A 19109-nucleotide genomic window follows, 5' to 3' on the forward strand; every position below is an offset into this window, starting at 1 on the left:
TGGGCTTGATTTCATTGTCCTTCTGATTCGAGTTACTATAGGATGGCCAACCCGGGGAGGATGACCACCTGCATATACCACGCTGGACCTTAGCCCAAGGGTCACGTTTCTCGGACGCGGATGTCTGTTCTGAGTTCCTCAGTCATGGAATCCCGCCTTAGCGTGGTCGTTCCCGCAATGATCTTGCCCGTGGTTTTAATTTTACTTTAGCCAACGTTGTGGCTAGCGGGGAAGAAATTTTCCGTGAGTGGATGTCCATAGGGGAAAAGTGGAGCGTGATGATGAATCAGGTGGAAGAAGCGAAGAAAATTGCTGATGAACAACGTTTACAAGCTAACACTGCCAAGTGGAAGCTGAAAGATGCTGAAATCGCACTTCAAGCAGAGAAGGATCGTCATGCTGTCGCATCCCGGGCTTGGGAAGAAGCATGCAAAAAAACAAAATGCTATCCTTGCTGCTTACTGGAGAAACCAAAAGCAAAGAAGCCGATCTGGATAAGGCATTGGAAGCCAACGCTGCCTTAGAGAGTCAGGTTACCAATCAAGGTAATCTAATTCAGACATATGACAAGGAGGCTAGGTTGCAGAAAGAGCAGGCGGATGAACTAAGGGCTGACAATGTTAAGCTTGCGAAGGGGTATAGTGAATTGGAGAAGAAGGCCAAGGTGTGGTATGGTACCTTCCTTATTTAGATTCATTTATTACTTTTGTTATAGGCATTTACTATGTTTTCATCATCCAATAGGTGATGACCATGTTAAGGACGAGCAAGAGCTGGGCGACTGTCTTGCAATATTGCTTAACATTTCTTCTCAAGCCGACCGCAAGGTCGGTTTTGAGGGGGGGGGGTGTTGAATACATGAAAAACCAGCTCCCTCTTGAGGAACATCCCTTGCATGACTGCGACTTGGAAGCGGAGTATAGGTGTATAAAAGGAGGTTGCGAGAATTCGATGATTTATCATTTCCTCTCCAGGAGGTGATTCCAGACTACGCGTCAGATGCAAACGACGTTCAACTTCTTCGGGAATATCTGAGTGAATATGTAGATGATAAACCACCAACTCCTACTACACCAGATCAAGAAAACCTACCAAACCAAGATCAAGAAGGACCATCAAACCGAGAAGCACCCAAGGAATAGAATCTTGTGTAAATACATCCTCATTTTGTAGTATCACCTGTATGGAAACCATTTGTGACCATCTTCTTTCGTATCCTCCTTTGTATGATATAAATGAAGCAGTTTTTCCTTTTCACTTTGTTTTATTATAAATAATATAAGTGTCATGTTGGATCTTCATTTACTTTTCAATAAAGGATTATTATTCTTGATAAAATTTTGAAGACACGCGGGCCATTTTTAGTATGCGCATCAGATAGACATTTAATGACACGATGGTCACTTTTGGTACGCTGACGAGGTATAAGTTTAATGACACGCAGGTCACTTCTGGCACGCAGAACATGTATAAGTTTAATGACATACGGGTCACTTCTGGCATGCAGGTCAAGTATAAGCTTAATGACACGCAGGTCACTTCTAGCACGCAGGCCAAGTACAGGTTTAATGACATGCGAGTCACTTCTGGCACGCAGGCCATATATAAAGTTAATGACACGCGGGTCCTTTCTGGCACGCAAGATAGGTATAAATTTAATGACACACGGGTCACTTCTGGCACGCAAGCCAGGTATAAGTTTAATGACACGCGGGTCAATCTGGAACACATGCCAGGTATAAATTTAATGACACGCGGGTCACTTCTTACACGTAGGCCAATTTTTATTTAACACTCGAATTGGTAAACAATTTCTTATACAAGAGTGGCATGCAAGACTGTTTACAATTTATTTCAACACTTAAGTAATACTCAGATTACGTTTGTCTAATAGTGGCACGCAAGCCATTAAAAAAATCAACATAGGCACACATGCCTTTAATAACGCCACGCGGGCCATTACATATAACACTTTTTCAGTTGTGCTATATTCCATGTTTTTGGAATCTCAGTTATGTCTAACTTTTCCAACTTATAAGAACCTATGGTTAACATTTCTTTAACTCGATATGGTCCTTCCCAAGTTGGATCCAGTTTTCCCAAAGGCTCTTGTCCTGACGCTTCGTTATTGCAAAAGACAAATTGTCCCTCATGGAACTTGAACTTATAAATCATAGTACTTCTGAAGCCGACGTTTGTAATTACTCTCTCGAATCAGTGCCAATTCACGTCGTTTTTCAAGGATTTTAATATTCAAACGTAATTCTTCCTCATTGTTAATGACATACAATGTTCTTGCCGATGGGATTCCTATCTCAGCGGGAATCATGGCTTCAGTGCCATATGTCAAACTGAAAGGCGTTTCTGATATGCTTGTTTTCTTTTGAGTTATAAAAGACCATAACATATGAGGCAACTCATCAACCCACCCCGTTCATTTAGTTACCAGTCTTGACTTAATCCCATCTTTGATGGTTCTGTTAGCTCTCTCAACTTGACCATTGACATGCGGGTGAGCCACTGATGTGAACACTTGGCTAATTTGGAGTTCTTTCAACCATGCTTATAATCCACCATCTGCAAATTAAGTTCCATTGTCACTGACCAATGTTTGTGGAAGGCCAAAGCGGCAAATAATAAACTCCCACAAGAACTTTTTCACACTCGCAGCAGTGATGGAGGCAACTGGCTTAGCTTCATCCCATTTGGTGAAATAATCAATCGCTACTATTAAAAATTTGACACGTCCTGGAGATTCTGGGAATGGTCCCATGATATCGATCACCCATTTCTGAAACGGCCACGCGGATGATACAGGCACCGACTCATGTTTTAGCCGCAACGTGTTTGGTGCATGTCGTTGGCATGAATCATATTTTCTTATCTTTGTAACTGCGTCAACATGCATCCCTGGCTAGTAATAACCCGCATTCATCAACTTAGCTACCATCATTCCCCGCGTGCAAGCCACATATTCTTTCATGAATTTCTCTTATCAAATAGTTAGCGTCTTTCGCATCAACACATCTGAGAAACGTACCCAAGAATGATTGGCGGTAAAGTACCCCGTTTTGCAATTGATAATTCAATGCTTTGTGTCTAATCTTTTGGGCTGCGGACTTGGCTTCTGGAAATGTTCCTGAAGACAAATATGCTACGATAGGTGTCATCCATGACTCTACTCTCGTTTGTATAACTAAAACTTGGTGTTGCAGAACTGATGGGCGGTCTAGAACCTCAATGCAGACGCCTTTTGCAAAATGCTCAAAGTTTGTTGAAGCCAATTTACTCAAGGCATCCACAGATTTTTTTTCACTTCTTTTAATGCGGATGACTTTACAAGATGAAAATTGAAGAATGAGTTCCTTCGTCTGAGACAAGTATGAGGCCATCACGTCATTTTTAGCTTCATAAGATCCATTAATCTGTCCCGTAATTAACATTGAGTCAAGACGCACTTCCAAATGTTGTACACCAAGTTTCTTAGCAATTCGCAATCCTGCCAAAAACGCTTCATATTCTGCCTCATTGTTAGTGTTCTTGAAATCTAACTTGATGGCATAAGTAAACTTGTCTCCTTCTGGATTGACCAACCTAAGACCAGCACCAGAACCTTCACCACTTGGCGCACCGTCCTGAACAATGACGACACTTGATCTTAGTCCGGTGGTGTAGGGGTTTGTTGTTCAATCAAACACTCTATTTCTTTGCTTTGTGGGACCTCCGTAAAGCACCTGCAAGTACCTGTCCCTTGATTGTGGGTCTTTGCTTATTATCGATTGTGTGCTCACCCAATTCGATGACCCATTTTGCCAGTCTTTAAAACACTCTTAAATTTATACCTTGTCAAAACATTGACCGGGTGTCCTTGGAAGTATATGCAGAGACGTCTGGCTGCATAAAAAGCATTGAATACCTTGTTTCAGCATCTGTCAATGTTCTGCTGACATAATGTATTGGTGTTTGGACAATTTTCCTATCTGTTAACAGCACTGCTCCAATAGCTATATTTGACGCTGAAAGGTACAAGGTTAATGGCTATCCCGCTTGTGGTGCGGATAATGTAGGCAACTCCATTAACAAATTTTTGACTTCCATAGACGCTTGCTCAGCTTCCGCAGTCCATTTAAAGTGTGCCTTCTTCACACAGTTTATTAATGTTGATACGAATGGAAAAGATTTAGCCGCATGATTGGCTAGAAATCTGTTTAAGGCCACCAGTCTTCCATTCAAAGTTTGCACTTCCTTGAGGGACGATAGTGAAGGCATGCGAGCGATTGCTTGGACTTTATCTGGGTTAGCTTTGAGACTCGTATTTGTAACTATCACACCCAAAAATTTGCCTTCCTCCATCCCAAAAGAACATTTGCTGGGATTAAGTTTCGTTTTCATCCTTTTCAAGGTATTAAATGTTTCTTCAATATCCCACAACATTTGATATTCCTCAACACTCTTAATCACTAAGTCATCCATGTAGACTTAAAAAATTATGCCCAATTTGATTTTTGAAGGCTTCATCCATCAGCTGCTGATACGTTGCACTCGCATTTTTCAACCCAAAGGGCATCATTTTATAACAAAATGTGCCTTGGTCTGTCCGGAATGCAGTTTTATCTTCATCACCAGCTGCCATGTGGATCTGATGATACCCCTTGTAAGCATCAAAAAAACACTTAATTCTAAACGGTGCAACCACGTCGACTTTTAGATCAATTTCTGGCAAAGGATAACAGTCTTTTGGGCACGCCTTGTATAAATCCTTAAAATCAATACACATTCGCCATGTCCCATTACTTTTGGGAACAATTACCGGATTCGCTACCCATGTTTAGTAACACATTTCTCTGATGATCCCAGCATGCAACAAGTCTTGAACCTACTCATTCATTGCCTTTGTTTGTTTAGGACCCATCTTCCGCTTCTTTTGGATGATTGGTGTAAATGCTGGATTGACCCACAATTTATGCTCCGCAATTTCTCTTGGAACACCAGTCATGTCGGCGGGTTGCCAGGTAAAAACATCCAAATTCTTCACTAGAAGCTGCTTCAAAAATGTCATCACTATTTTAGAAATAGTAAGACCAATTGTTACTGTTTTTTCTGGTAACTTTGAATCATCGACCACTTCTTAGCCTCAACTCTTTCCACCTGTTTTGGAATTTTACTCGGCTTTTTAACAATCTGTAGTAAAACAATGTTTGTTAACGTGAATGATTGCTATACTTGTGCGGGTTGGGATTCCCACCGCACCATGAGTTGTCGAAGGGTTGGCATTGAAGTCACCAATTGCTTCTCTTCCCAAGATTACATCATATTTTGATCTCGCAGGCAAGGCCAAAAGTTCTACGTCTTCAGTTCGAGAGTGAATTCCTTCACTAAGAGTGACTGGAAAAGAAATAACTCCTCGCAGGTGCATCACCTCATAACCAAAACCTGATACTGGTGTGTGGATAGGTTTCAACCTCGCCTTATCAACCTCATCCAATTACTCAAAACACTGTTCATACATAATATCTAATGTATTTCCTGTGTCAGAGAAAATATATTGGGACCTATAATGCCCAATTAATGTTGTGATAATCAGCGAACACTTCATACATGGACCCCCTTTGACCCGCGAGAACACCACTGGTTCACTTTTCCATTCCTCATAATCAATATCTTGTCTCTTGTTTCCGTAGAGTTTTCTCCTTGGATCATGTGGACATTTAAATCCTTAACCTGCTTTTTTGGTGGGCCAACATTGACTTGTCCGGGTGGTTTGCGGATCTCTTGTCTTACATTTTCTAACAGATGCTCCAACTTTCCCGACTTGATTGCTTGTTCAATCTCATTTCTTAAATTAACATAGTCATCAGTATGATGACCTATGTCATTATGGAACAGACACTGGTTTTTGAGATGTAAATGTGTTCTCTTCAGAAGTGGTTGTGGCTTTCTGAAATTCACATTTTCCGTAGTTAAAATCTCTGAAGGAGTTTTTGTTAAAGTGGTCAATCTATTATTGTCTTGGACCCGGTTGTGATCTTTGTTTATGTTTCCAATAAAAGATTGTGCACCGACTGTTTTGAAGTCTATGCGGATGGTTGGATTCTAGACCATACTGAACCCCGCACCAGCCTGTTCACCTGCGCCTTCTTGAACCCCACTTTTGTCTGTTCTAGCAAATAGTTTTGCTGCTGACATGATCTTGTCCCAAGTTTTGGGCATTCCATCTTTTCCAGTTAAACAACGAATTAAAGCACTGGTCCGCACATTCTTGCGGAAGGCTCCGCGCAACATATCTTTGGTGATTCCACTAATGTTCAGACTTTCCCCATTAAAACGAGTAATGAAATCTTCAAGAGATTCATTATCCCGCCTATTGAAGTCCAAAATCTCATACGGGCCGCGTGTGTGCCTTTTCTGTTGACTAAAATCCTGTGAGAACTTGGCCACCAAATCATTCCAATTCTGAATCTGACCAACTGGTAACTTCTCGAACCACTCACGGGCAGCTTCTGTCAACGTCAAGTCGAATATATGACACAAATAAGGGAGAGTCCAACCACTTACCCCACCTATTGCAGTGAAATTAAGTAGATGAACGCTTTGATCCGTCATACCGTTGTACTTCCCCAAGTTGGTAGGGATTTTTGCATTCACAGGAAACAGAGCTGTAGCAATGCGCGGGACGAACTTCGATTTCTCCGCAAACGTTACAGGACGATAAGGATTTGTGTAGTCTTCTTCCGCATCTCTACAGTATTTAGTATGTCTGACCATCACACGCGGACGACTGGTCTCTTCCCTACTATGAACTTGACTGTCATCACTAAAATAGCTATCCCCATTATGACGGTATGTAGGATCTCGTTGACTACTAGAAGCATGACTCTGATCATACTCTGTATGCGGGAAGATCCTCACATAACCGGACGACCTCTATCACGACTTCTTACCTCCATTTCCTCCTCATTATACACTTCAGTCCTGACATTCTCCCGCATCTGACTTCGACGAACTGTTGAAGGAGGAGATGGTGTAAGTCCTTGGAATGGATCTTTCAATGTGATATCAATTATCTCAATGTTAAGCGGAAATTAACGTGAGATGATTCAAAGTAAAGTATATAAACATGTAAAGAACACACGATGCATGCTTCAAAACACACGTATATTACGTAGGGTGCTTAAGCACAAACTTACACAATAACTCATTCAATAACAATTGTGAACGGCCAACCTTAAACCTAGATACTATGCATGTATATATAGGTACTACACCCTAGCACAATATAATCCCAAAAGCCCACCGAGATCATTTAGATATCGGTTTACATACAAGCCCAAAACGTAATACAAACAAACCCAAATTGAAGTACAAACCAAACAAATATAAGCCCAACAATCTCCCCTTTGGTTTGTATCTTCATCTTCAATCATGTTCCATGATATTCGCATCTGCTTCTTTGTATCCACCAAACCATAATCCCGTTCTGATAATCGATCCCACCATCTTCGTATACTCTTTAGCGGCAGGCTCGAATAGTGGCTCAGCCTGATCTGAAAATTGCTGAGAGTCTTGATATTTCTTTCATGGAACTTGAACAAATCATGTGAATTGACAAAACAAAATTGTCCCTTTCGTAGACGAATCACAACTGTAGTAGTTTCACTATCATACATCCAAAACTTCATATCATCAAGTGACCCTCTGGGATAGTAGTAGATAGAGGAATGTGATTTTCTTTGTTGGTTGCAGACCACATCACATAAACCATCGTTTTTCCGGTCTTTGGATCTCGAACTCTCTTTGCCTTCTTCAAGAATGACTCGGTGGTGGTCATATCAGGAAATCCTTTATCAACCTGTTTTAAGAAATTCCAAATATCGATAGCCCTCTTGTCATTGTTGGGATTGTGAAATAGAGCATTGATGAGGTCGCTAAGATCCACCTTCGTCCAGGATCCTAAATTCTTCATTTTCCTGTAATACTCAGTGGTACCGGACTTTCGTTTCACCCACCACATGGACTTATCAACATCGAATCCCCATAACATAATTCCAGACCTATCACTATACTTATCTGAAAAACCCTTTTGTAATTCAAGAATAAACTTATCTAGATGATCAGAAGATTCAACGTTCTGGTTTGAGTTCTTCATGATGAGAATCTTCTTTTGCAGTCTTTCGTATTGTTCAGTAGTCTTTGTATGGGCAGCAAGGTATTGCTCTAGTGTCTCAGAAACATCAATATATGAAGCAGGACGCACACTAGAACTGCCACCTTGACTACCAGCAGATGTCTTTGCAGCAACGTCCTCACCGCTTTTGAATTCATCTCCAAAATTTTGAATAAGCTTTTGTTGGAGGTCCAAGTATAATGCATTGAGGCCACCCATGTTGGCTTGAAGCTCATTGATATTCAAATCTTTATCAGAGTTGCTAGCTTCAAGTTCTTGTATTCGTACATCCTTCACAACTGAGTCTTGCTCAAGTTCAAAGACTCGTCGTTGTATGGACTGTACATCAACTGGTTCATCATCCAGGGTGATTCCCTTGCCTTTAACCTGCAAAAATTTATCTTGCATAGCAAGATTGTTAGAAATATTATCAGCTGAACCCGAGCTAGACTGACCAATCGGGTTAGATGATACCGATGGCTCGTCAACAGATGGATTGTCAGACTCAAACTCGAAATCGCGAGTAATATCATCGAAAATCTGTTCTTGAGTCTGAGGTTCTGTAGTGGATTGACTAGTATCAACATGAGGCTCCGACTCATTTTCTGCTTGTTGGCTTGTAGATGTAGTTTCAGTAGCCAGCACACCGGGTCTTGGATATTTCTTTCTTTGTTTTCGTGGAATAAGATCAGTGGCTGGTTCATCAGGAATCTCTTCTTCTTGTTTTGCAGTGACTGATTGAGGAGGTTTCAATGCAGTTGACTGGAGCTGATCTTTAAACTTCTCAAAATCTGCTAGTTGATCAGCAGTAGGTACAATTTCTTGTTCTTGGTGTTTTATCTCCATGGGTTGTACAGGAGAACTTTCTGGCTTATCGTCGTCTGAAATGGTTTCAAACGCAGTAGTGAACCTCCGAGCAGGTGTCACATGCTCATAAACAACCGAGGCATTGGCTGGAGTAGCCTAGGTCTCAGCAAACCTTCCAAACTTGACCAGTTGGTTAAGATATTTGTATACGACCTTCGATCCCTTCCTCGATTGCTTCATTAACCCAAAGGTATTGGGACTCATGGCTTTCAGATCGAGCGTCTCTACAGATTTGACAAGATCAGGGTAGTGGTAGTCAAAAATCATCTGTAGAAATCTCAGGTACATAAGAAACATCTCCTACTTCTTCCCCTTTAGATTGCTCATCATCTCATCGAACTCGAACTTGGAGTAGTTATAGTTCCAGTCCATGACCAACGCAACCACAACCGACTTTTGAATGTGGCTAATCTCGTCTGAACCCCCATTGCATCCTGACACACACGTGAAGAATGTGTGAATCAAGAACCTCTAGGAAGGATGAAACAATTTCTAGATGGGTGGAGGGTAGGATTCTTCATATCCCATCCTTAGTGCAACTTTAGTAACGACATCAGTTGAGTATTCAGTTGAATAGTTTGGTTGATTTCCGAATAGAAACATTTCATGTATGATGGCCTCAGAAATGACGACCGACTTCTTTTGAATCTTGGAGTCAAATGTAATAACTCCCCCGGCTCCCCGTTGATTGATAGATGCGTTGTTCTAGAACTCCGTCACTATCTTCTTGCATATAACATGATTTTCTTGTATAGCATGAGAAATCCTGCTCGTGTTAAGCCCCACTATCATGGATTTGAATTCTTTATGCACCAGTGATGGATCATATAAGCATCCTGATATGTTCTGAGTATCTACAAACTTTAATGGTGCTTGATCAGCCATTACTGCAACAAACGAGTCAAGTCAACAAACCATTCAATTGACTTAATCAATTACTCAATATTATGGGGATAAATATTCAACTTTTAAGAGTGCAGAGACCAAGAATGTAAATTCAGATAATATTGGTCATTAATATAAATTAATATCAATTTAATATTAGTTTTCAGTCCAAGGATGAGTTCTCTATCCAAATGAAAGGATCCATAATAACGATTTCTGTCCAAGTAAGAGTTTTCGGTCCAGAACTTGAGTTCTTTGTCCAGATCTACCGAGAACAGAAGTTCTCGGTAAACAAGTCAACCGAGAACCCTTTGTTTGACCACATGTTTTCGGTCAAACTTCCTGAGAAAAACCCTTTGATTTCCCTTCGAAATCCGAGTCATCTTCCCCAAAAGCAAAATAAAGATCCTTATAGTATCCATTTCGACGAGAGTAATTAAGAGGTAAAAATAAATAAAACAAAATAAAGATTAAAAACAACAAATAAAACAAATTTAATCACTCGGTCTTCTTGTAATTTTAACAAATTTTTGGGATCAGATTTCAGCTTCGATAAAAACTCAACCTCTAAAGAAAAGATCCGAACATGGAATCACATTGATTAAGATGCTTTCACAAAGATTCATGTTCAGCGTTATTATGACATTAAGAGACAGATTGATAGTAGGTATAATAGACTTAGCATAATTTTCATTGCATCAGTGATATGAGTTAGGTTTAATTCGGCATAAATCTTAGATGGACATCACTCATGGACCTATGATTCCTCCTATCTCTTCTCAAAGCGTATTTGGCTTTCTCCCGATCACCCCAATTTGACTCCAACCCCCTAGTGCTTGATCAAAGGTTTTTAAAGATAATCAATAATTTTTAAGGTTTAAGGTTGAACGTTGGACTTACATGCTTTTCATTTAGAGTGTTTACGACTTATTTGAATGTCACACCCTTGTAGTTCTCATTTGACCCTTTAAGCTTCAAAAACTAAATTTTTGCAACTCAATATTATATATACTATTCACATGATACAACCTTTTTTTTAAATAAAAAACAAAGACATTATATTTTTGGAGATCAAGACACTAACGGGCTTGTGTATGACTAGGTAATAACTTTTCTGCCTATCATTCGGAGAGATGTATATGGAGACATGCACATTTCTTCAGAATGACTCTCCACGATAAGTTTAGCATATTTAGTTTATATAACTTCAACTTTTACACATCATGGAAAGCTACCATGCAAATCAATGATTGTTTTAGAGTCTTTTAAGCCTAGTAACTTCACTCGTTATGCACACAGAATCAATTTTTCTATCATTTTCCAAAGGTTAGATCAATTTTCATTTGCAAATATTTAAAGCTTCTAACAATCTCTTAACCAAATAATCATAATACTTTCCATAGAATTATAGAAGACAATTTTAAACTCAGTCGCCCCATTCACTTTTAGCTCTCAGGTAAATGACTATCCCGTATGTCTAAAGATAGATAATAGAACCAAACACGTATATAAATAATGTCCCTCAAACTTAGAGTAACTAACATAATTTTAAGCGAAATAATTAAAAACAAAACACATCACAATCGCCACAGACGCTTTCAATCTTTAGATGAATGGCTATCATGTATGTCTACAAGTATATGAGAGGACCAAACATATACAAGTATATGTCCTTCAAACTTGAGGAACCGGCATGATTTTAAGCGAGAGTGTATAAATTTTTTTTATTTTTTTAATAAAACACACACGCTCTCTTTTTGAATTTTTGTTTAAATATCTCCCCCTAAATTTGTGCAAATTTAAAAATATGTACAAATTTAACCTCAAAAAGACTCAATCATCGAAACGAAACATTTTAAGAAACCTCACAAGCACATTAAATCTCGCTGTTCCGAGCGGTTTTGTAAATAAGTCCGCAACATTATTATCAGTGTGAACTTGCTCAAGATGAATCAATTTACGGTTGTAACAATCACGAATAAAATGAATTTTAATGTCAATATGCTTGTTTTTTGAATGCTGAACAAGATTTTTAACAATAGCAATAGCAACATCATTATCACAAAATATTGGAGTATCAAGAAATTCTAAACCGTAATCCAGCAATTGATGCAGAATCTAGATAACCTGTGAGCAGCAAGCTGACGCAACAACATATTCAACCTCGGCAGTGGACGTGGACACCGTTTGTTGTTTCTTGCATTGCCTTGAAATGAGTCGATCACCCAAGAATTGACAACCAGCAGATGTGGATTTACTATCAAAATCATCTCCACCATAATTGGTATCAGCAAACGCATACAAATCAAAATATGAGTTTTTATGATACCAAAGGCCAAGCTTCGGTTGCCCTTTCAGATATCTAAAAATACGTTTAACAACAATTAAATGAGAGAGTATAGGGTTAGCCTGGAAATGGGCGCATTGGCAGACAGAAAACATTATGTCAGGGGGACTGGTGGTAAGATACATCATGGATTACATCATGGATCCGATCATTTACCGATAGTACGTTTAATCTACATGTTTCCCTTCCGGGTCATACGACAGAAGAGGTCTTTCCGCCATAGGAGTTGACGCCTTCTTAGAATCTTGAAACTCAAACTTTGCTAGCATGTCTTCAACATACTTTCCTTGATGCAACAAGATTCCAGTAGAACTCTGACGAACCTGTAATCCCAGAAACGTTGTCATCTCCCCCAATGAACTCATTTCAAATCTTTTCTTCATCACCTCTTCAAATTCTGAACACAGTACTTGTAGACCCAAAGATGATGACATCCACATGTATATGAACCAAGATCAAATATTTTCCAACAGTTTTAAGGAACATAGTTTGATTGATGGTTCCTCTGTTGTAGCCATGCCCTAGAAGATGAGCCGTCTCGAGGCGCTTGATGAAGACCATACAGTGATTGATCTAAAATGTAGATTTGGATTCTTTGAGTCAAGAAACCCCGGTGGCTAATCCACATAAATCTCCTCTTTAACTTCTCCATAAAGAAATGCAGTTTTGACATCAGTCTGATAAACCGTAAATCCCATGTAGGAGGCATATGCCAGAAAAATCCGAATGGCCTCAAGTCTAGCCACGGGAGCATACACTTCAGTGTAATCTAAGCCTTCAACCAGATGAAAACCATGAACGGCGAGCCATGCTTTGTTTCAATCTATAACCACCATATCATCTTGCTTGTTGCGGAAAACCCATCTTGTATCTAACGCTTTCTTTCGAACTGGCAGCTCGACCAATCTCCAAACTTTTAGCTTATCAAATTGATTCAATTATTCATGCATAGTATCCACCCAGCTTGGTTCTTGTAGTGCCATTTCCATTGACTTAGGCTCTATCTAAGAGATGAAACAAGAAAACAAACAACGGTTGACATGTCCAGTCTGGCTTTTGGTGGATACGCCTGTTTCAAGAGGACCTATGACATTATCAATTGGATAATCTCATTGAATTCTTGACGGGATTGAATGCCCGGGAACAATCTGGTGGACGTTAAGTTTGATAGATCTTCAAGGATTTCAGTGAGAGGGTTCTTCAATCCAGATGTCGCCGTACTGTGGGAGTACGAGGTACTGGCGATGTATTCAATTGGTATGACATCTAAGAATAGAGTGCTTCCAAAGATTTAACGAATCAGATTCTCCCCCACAACTGATAGAGCATTGTTTGACAATGACTGAGTGATATCCAGTGATTCTAAGGGGTCAACACCCACCCAGAACTGGAGATATTTGAGAAACAACAGGTAAATCTTCTTCCTCATCGACAGAATTTGAAGCATCAGCACCCGAAATTTCTGTATCGACAACTAGAAACACATTAAAGGGCATAAAGAGTTCATTATAATTGAACAGTCAGTCGGGACCAACATGAGCATCAGTCTCATTCTCTTCCAGCCAACGTACGTCATACGATTCCACTATCTGCTTAGTTGACTTGAAGTATACTCTTTAGGGTGTAAGACCAGCATATCCAACAAAGTAGCAATCATCAACTTTGGCCCCAAACTTTAGAGTCGATTCAAGATTCAACAGAGTACATGGACAGCCAAATGCCCGAAAGTGTGCAACTATGGGCTTGTGACCATAGACAATCTCATATGGAGTCTTCATTTGAGACTTGTTTATCATCACTCAATTTTGAACATAACATGCCGTGTTAACAGCCTCTGCCTAGAAGAACAAAGGCAGCTTTGAATCACACAGCATGGTTCTTGCCGCCTCAATAAGAGTTATGTTCCTCCGTTCAGCAACACCATTTTGTTGTGGTGTCCGAGCTGAACTGTACTGTCAAAGCACCCCCTTTCGGCACAAAAGTAATTTAGTGTAGAGTTCTTGAATTTCGTGCCATTGTCACATCGAATACCCTTCAGCTTTAAGTTGAGTTGATTTTCCATAAGCACCACGAAGGGTTTAATCAATTATGCAGTTTCACTCTTATTTGACAAGAAAAACACCCAAGTGAAACGTGAGTAATCATCAGTAATAACAGGATAATAGGAGCTGCGAGAAAGACTCAAAACATGAACAAGACCGAACAAGTCCATATGCAGCAACTGAAAGACTGATGAAATGGTGTTACGAGTATTGGTTTATGAGATTTACGATTGTGTTTAACCAAGGCACATGCCACACATTTTCAATAGTAACAAAATCTTTGACGGATAAACCACGCACCAAGTCATTTTTAGCTAGACGATTTAAATTTTTAATGTTTGCATGACCAAGACGACGATGCCGATGCATGGCATTATGTTCTGACACTTTTAAAACAAGCAGGTTATGTCATGAGAAACGTTTATGTTCATGTCAATCACATAAGCATTATCTTTTCTTTGTGATCTAACTAGAACCCAATCCTCTGGTATGATGATACTAGGTTTTAAGATCAAACACTCTTTGTTAGTAAAATGTTTTGAAAAACCATTATTACATATTTGAGAGACGCTCAGCAGACTGTGTTTTAACTCAGGAACAAAATTAACATTTTCAAACTTTAGAACACCGTTACTTGCAGTACCTTTTTGAGTAATCTTCCATTTCTCTCTTCCCGCAAAGGAAACATACCCACCGTTAAAGATTTGAATGTCGTGTAGTTGGGAGATGTCTCATGTCATGTGCCTGGAACAGCCACTATCAACATACCAAGGTCTGATGATATTCCTCCATAGCTGTTCCTGCACGATGTGCGAGATCAGTTAGTCTTTGGCACCCAGTCCATAGTAACACTGGGGAACCTGAGTCATCTATACTTGTCACGGGTTTCCATGACATGTCTTCTCGATTATCTAATATATCACCGAAGATTTAGGCAACCATTTATATCTAGTTTTTGAATATTTACTGTTTTTTGTATGAATGGATGGCTTAGTCTCCGGTTTACGAGTGGGAGACACCGATGACTTTGTCTTCCTAACTTGTTTCGGTTCAGAAACCGAGTTGGTTCTGGAGACTAAAACATAGTTATTACCACCTTTCCGAAATATGTTACGCTTGGTCTGATGAGGACTAAACCTACCAAGTTTGTTTCTCGTCCGGTCACCATCAGAGGGATTTGCCTTATCATACCTTGATTTTCTTTTATAGGTATAACGAGACACATTCCTCTACTAATATTCATAATATGGGACATATGGACGGTGTGGACAATTTCTAGCAATATGACAGGAGTGCCACGATTAAAACATGTTTGACATTTAATGTGGAATTCATTTTGATCAACCCCTTGTTTGGGCTTGTTGTGTGAGCTAGTTTGCTTCACTTGACGTTTACCACCTGATTTATTGCTTGGTTTATAACAATTTTGATCATTTTAACGTCCTTCTTTAACAAACATATATTTATGATGATTATTATTTTTATCAAATTTATTCAAAGACACACCACCAGATTTCAAAGTTTTAAAGGAATCAACCACACAATTGTCTTTGCTCTTAAAAGCAGAGCCCACACAAACAGTTAAAGTAACAGAATTCAAAACAGGCAAATTTAAAGAAACATCATAGTTAATGTCTTTATTATTCGAAACATAAAATTCATCATCCTCATCAGTCCAATCCTCAACGATTACTTTATCTGCACTTGAGGCAAACACATTAGTAACATTAACCCCTGAGGTAGATTCAATGGATTTCACTGAGTCAGATCGCCTTTGTGATTTTCATCTGGTTTACCGTACTTCATGTTTTGAAACTTTTCTTCTTGCTCTTTGGTAACAGGAAGTGTCGTATAGTTGTCATTATATGGATGAGGTACGCTATTGTATCCTATGCCTTCATCGGCATTCTGTTTCCACCATAATTGACTTTCAGTCATGGAGTTAACAACAGTACTGGAGCCTTCGAATTTCTTAAAGTTCAGTTCAGCTCTTTCAAATTTATTAGTTAAATTTACAATTTCTAGCTTAGAGGCTTCCAGTTCAGCAGTTAACTCAGCAATTTTCTAGTTTGGCATCAAGATGATGACAACGTTTTATACTAAAATCATATTGAAGTTTAGTACAATCCTTTTTCTATGCTTAAATTTTATCTTTAAAAGCTTTCTCATTCTTCTTAAGATTAAAATTCTCAGATTTTATTCCTTCTATTTCTCCAAGCAAGTTACTATTATGGGATTTGTACAGATCTACTTTATTAATACAAGCTTGAGAACATAATTGATAACTTACCTCGGATGAACTGGAAGGAGTGAAAGCCATGAAAGAAAATCGAAGCTCCTTAACTTGTTCCTCATCTGCATTCTCTTCTTCAACACTTTCAACATGTGCAAAGTTGGCAGTCTGTTTATTTATGCTGAGGGTTGCCATCTGATCATTCCAGGAGAACTGTTGAGCTACCAAACTCCGTTCACCTTCAGTCGTACATGTCCCATTTTCTCCCTTAGCATTTCCCACCGGAACCAGCGCCCTTTCCTTGTTTCCTTCCTTTGATGGGTTGGTGCATTCACGAGCAAAGTGACCTGGCTCATGACAGCTGTAGCACCTCAGAGTATCCTTGTTAAATCCCACCTTCTGATTAGCTGGCATGTTACAGTTTTTTCTGCATGTTCTCTTAGTAAATTTCTTTGCACGAAACACTGTCATGGCGATCTGCCAAGAGATTTCAATTTCTTTTACATCATCAGGATGAATTTGATCTAGCTCAGTAGCTACTATCGGTTGAACCAGATCTCCAGCAAGAAAGGCGTTGTAGCAATTCATGAACCCCGCCATTAAGGAAATGTTTTCCTGAGTTTCCTTTGAAATGGAGGGAATCTGACTGGAACCTGACTAGAAGAAGCGGTAGATTTCTGAGGTTTAACAGTAGCAGCAGATGGTTGAGCAGATTTAGGAAAGAACACAGGAGCTGGTTGTGGTGGAACTTGAGAGAATTGACCTTGAGTGGATTTAAACATGGAGAAGTTGTTCTAAGGCTGATACTGCTGAGTATATTGCCCTTGAGAAGCCTTAAACATTGAGAAGCTGTCTTGAGAAATGAGTGCATTGTTGGAAGCAGCGCTGTAGCCAGCTGCATTGTAAGAGTTTGCATGGTTTATGGCACACTACTTGTCATCCATGTCACAAGCCTTGATGATTGCCATAACTTCTGACATAGTTAACTTGTTAAGATCTTTCATCTTCTTAATCACCGCAACATTCATATCCCAGCTTTGAGGCAGGGAATTCACCAGTTTATTGTTTGTTTCAGCGGCTGTCAGTAGGCCTGTTCACGAGCCGAGCCCGAGCCAAGGTAAACTCAAGCTCGGCTCGATATTCAATCGAGCTGGCTCTGCTCGACCTTGAGCTCTTAATCGAGATAAAATTTGAGCTCAAGCTCGGCTCGGTTTGAAATCGAGCAGGCTCGGCTCGGCTTGATTTGGCTCGAGTTTACCCGTAATAATAAAAATTATATGCAACCATCAAGTTAAACTAAATAAATATGACGTTGAGATCAAGACAAAACAAATACAAACTAAATAAATACATCTAATAACACCATCAAAAACAAAATATGTTCAACAAGTCTAAACCAAACCACATACAAAATTAAGCAGAGAAGTATTATCTATGAGCAACGGCTGGCGACGGAGGTGAATATGAGCGGCCAGGGTTAGGGTGAAAAATGGAACATATACTAATTATTGAGTTTGTGAACTATGAAGTCTCATCTCTTAGTTACTTAATATATGGAATTATGAATATGGACTATGGAGTGAGAAAGGAAATTGGACTGGATTAAAGGAAAGCCCATGTATTAAAATAATTGGGCTCGATAATTATATGCATTTATATATATATATATATATATATATAACAAATTAAAATAAAATAGTTCAAGTCGAGCCGGGGCTAGCTCAGGCTCGGATCGTTTAGAAATCGAGTCAGGCTAGGCTCGGCTCGTTTACTGTCACACCTCGGCCAAAGGCGGCGGAACATGCCGGGGTGCAACGATTGCTCATAAGCGCATGACACTATTTAAAACGAAAATATTTAACAAACTCATTTCATTTCACAACATCGAAAATGTCATATAACCAAATATTCATAAGTCAAATACAACAAAATATCACAAAACATAGCAAATCAAATATTGTTCATTTTTGCTAATATCCTAACGATATCTGTGACATTTTCTTCTTCAAACTCCATACTCAACCTAGATGCAAAGCTGTAACATTTCATAAAATAAAGTTTATCAACACAAAGGTTGGTGAGCAATTCATAAGTTTGAACATATAAATATATAGTAAGAAAAGCCACAAAACTTGTATACAAAACAATAAGTAAGAGCATTAACTTGGATAAATAGATAAAATCGCTCATAGATTTACGTTAGCGACACCTTGCTATAAGGGGATGCCAAATAGTCCAGGATATTATAGTTATTCGTTAATTGCATTACGTTAACAACACCTTGCTATAAGGGGATGCCAAATAGTCTAGGATTTATAGATCAACCAACCAAAAGCGATAAACACATAGGCATATAATCATAGAACACCAAATCGAGCATTTATTTAAGTAAGGTATACAATAACGTTTGTGGTTTAAGACCCAAGTATAACACATTTAGTTTAGATAAGATGAAATGTCACCCCCAAAACAAAAGATAGAAAACATGGGATGAATGTACTCACGTTCAAGTAATAAACTTGAAAGGTTGGTAATTTGAAGATTTGCCGGAACGACGGGTTTAACGTATGA

The 19109-nt window shown here is 39.2% G+C and overlaps 1 protein-coding gene across 1 annotated transcript; it reads right to left on the minus strand.

The window, feature by feature from the left end:
- Positions 1-2939: 2939 nt before the first annotated feature.
- LOC143622237 (uncharacterized) lies at positions 2940-3929 on the minus strand. Its single transcript, XM_077093435.1, has 2 exons — positions 3843-3929; positions 2940-3635 (listed from the first exon to the last, which is right to left on the minus strand). Exons 1-2 carry the CDS (start codon positions 3927-3929, stop codon positions 2940-2942), a joined length of 783 nt encoding a protein of 260 aa, XP_076949550.1.
- Between the last annotated feature and the right edge of the window lie 15180 nt (positions 3930-19109).

Source organism: Bidens hawaiensis, unplaced genomic scaffold (genome assembly GCF_021521415.1).
Source record: "Bidens hawaiensis isolate Kalapana, Puna unplaced genomic scaffold, B.hawaiensis_p1.1 tig00003115_1, whole genome shotgun sequence".
NCBI lineage: Eukaryota > Viridiplantae > Streptophyta > Magnoliopsida > Asterales > Asteraceae > Bidens > Bidens hawaiensis.

Bases quoted from the DNA above. Each gene is read 5' to 3' on its own strand.
- LOC143622237 (XM_077093435.1), bottom strand. From the start codon at position 3,929: ATGCTGAAACAAGGTATTCAATGCTTTTTATGCAGCCAGACGTCTCTG. The intron at 3,636-3,842 runs GTATAAATTTAA...GTCATTGTTCAG, and splicing joins CCGGTCAATGTTTTGACAAG to GACGGTGCGCCAAGTGGTGA.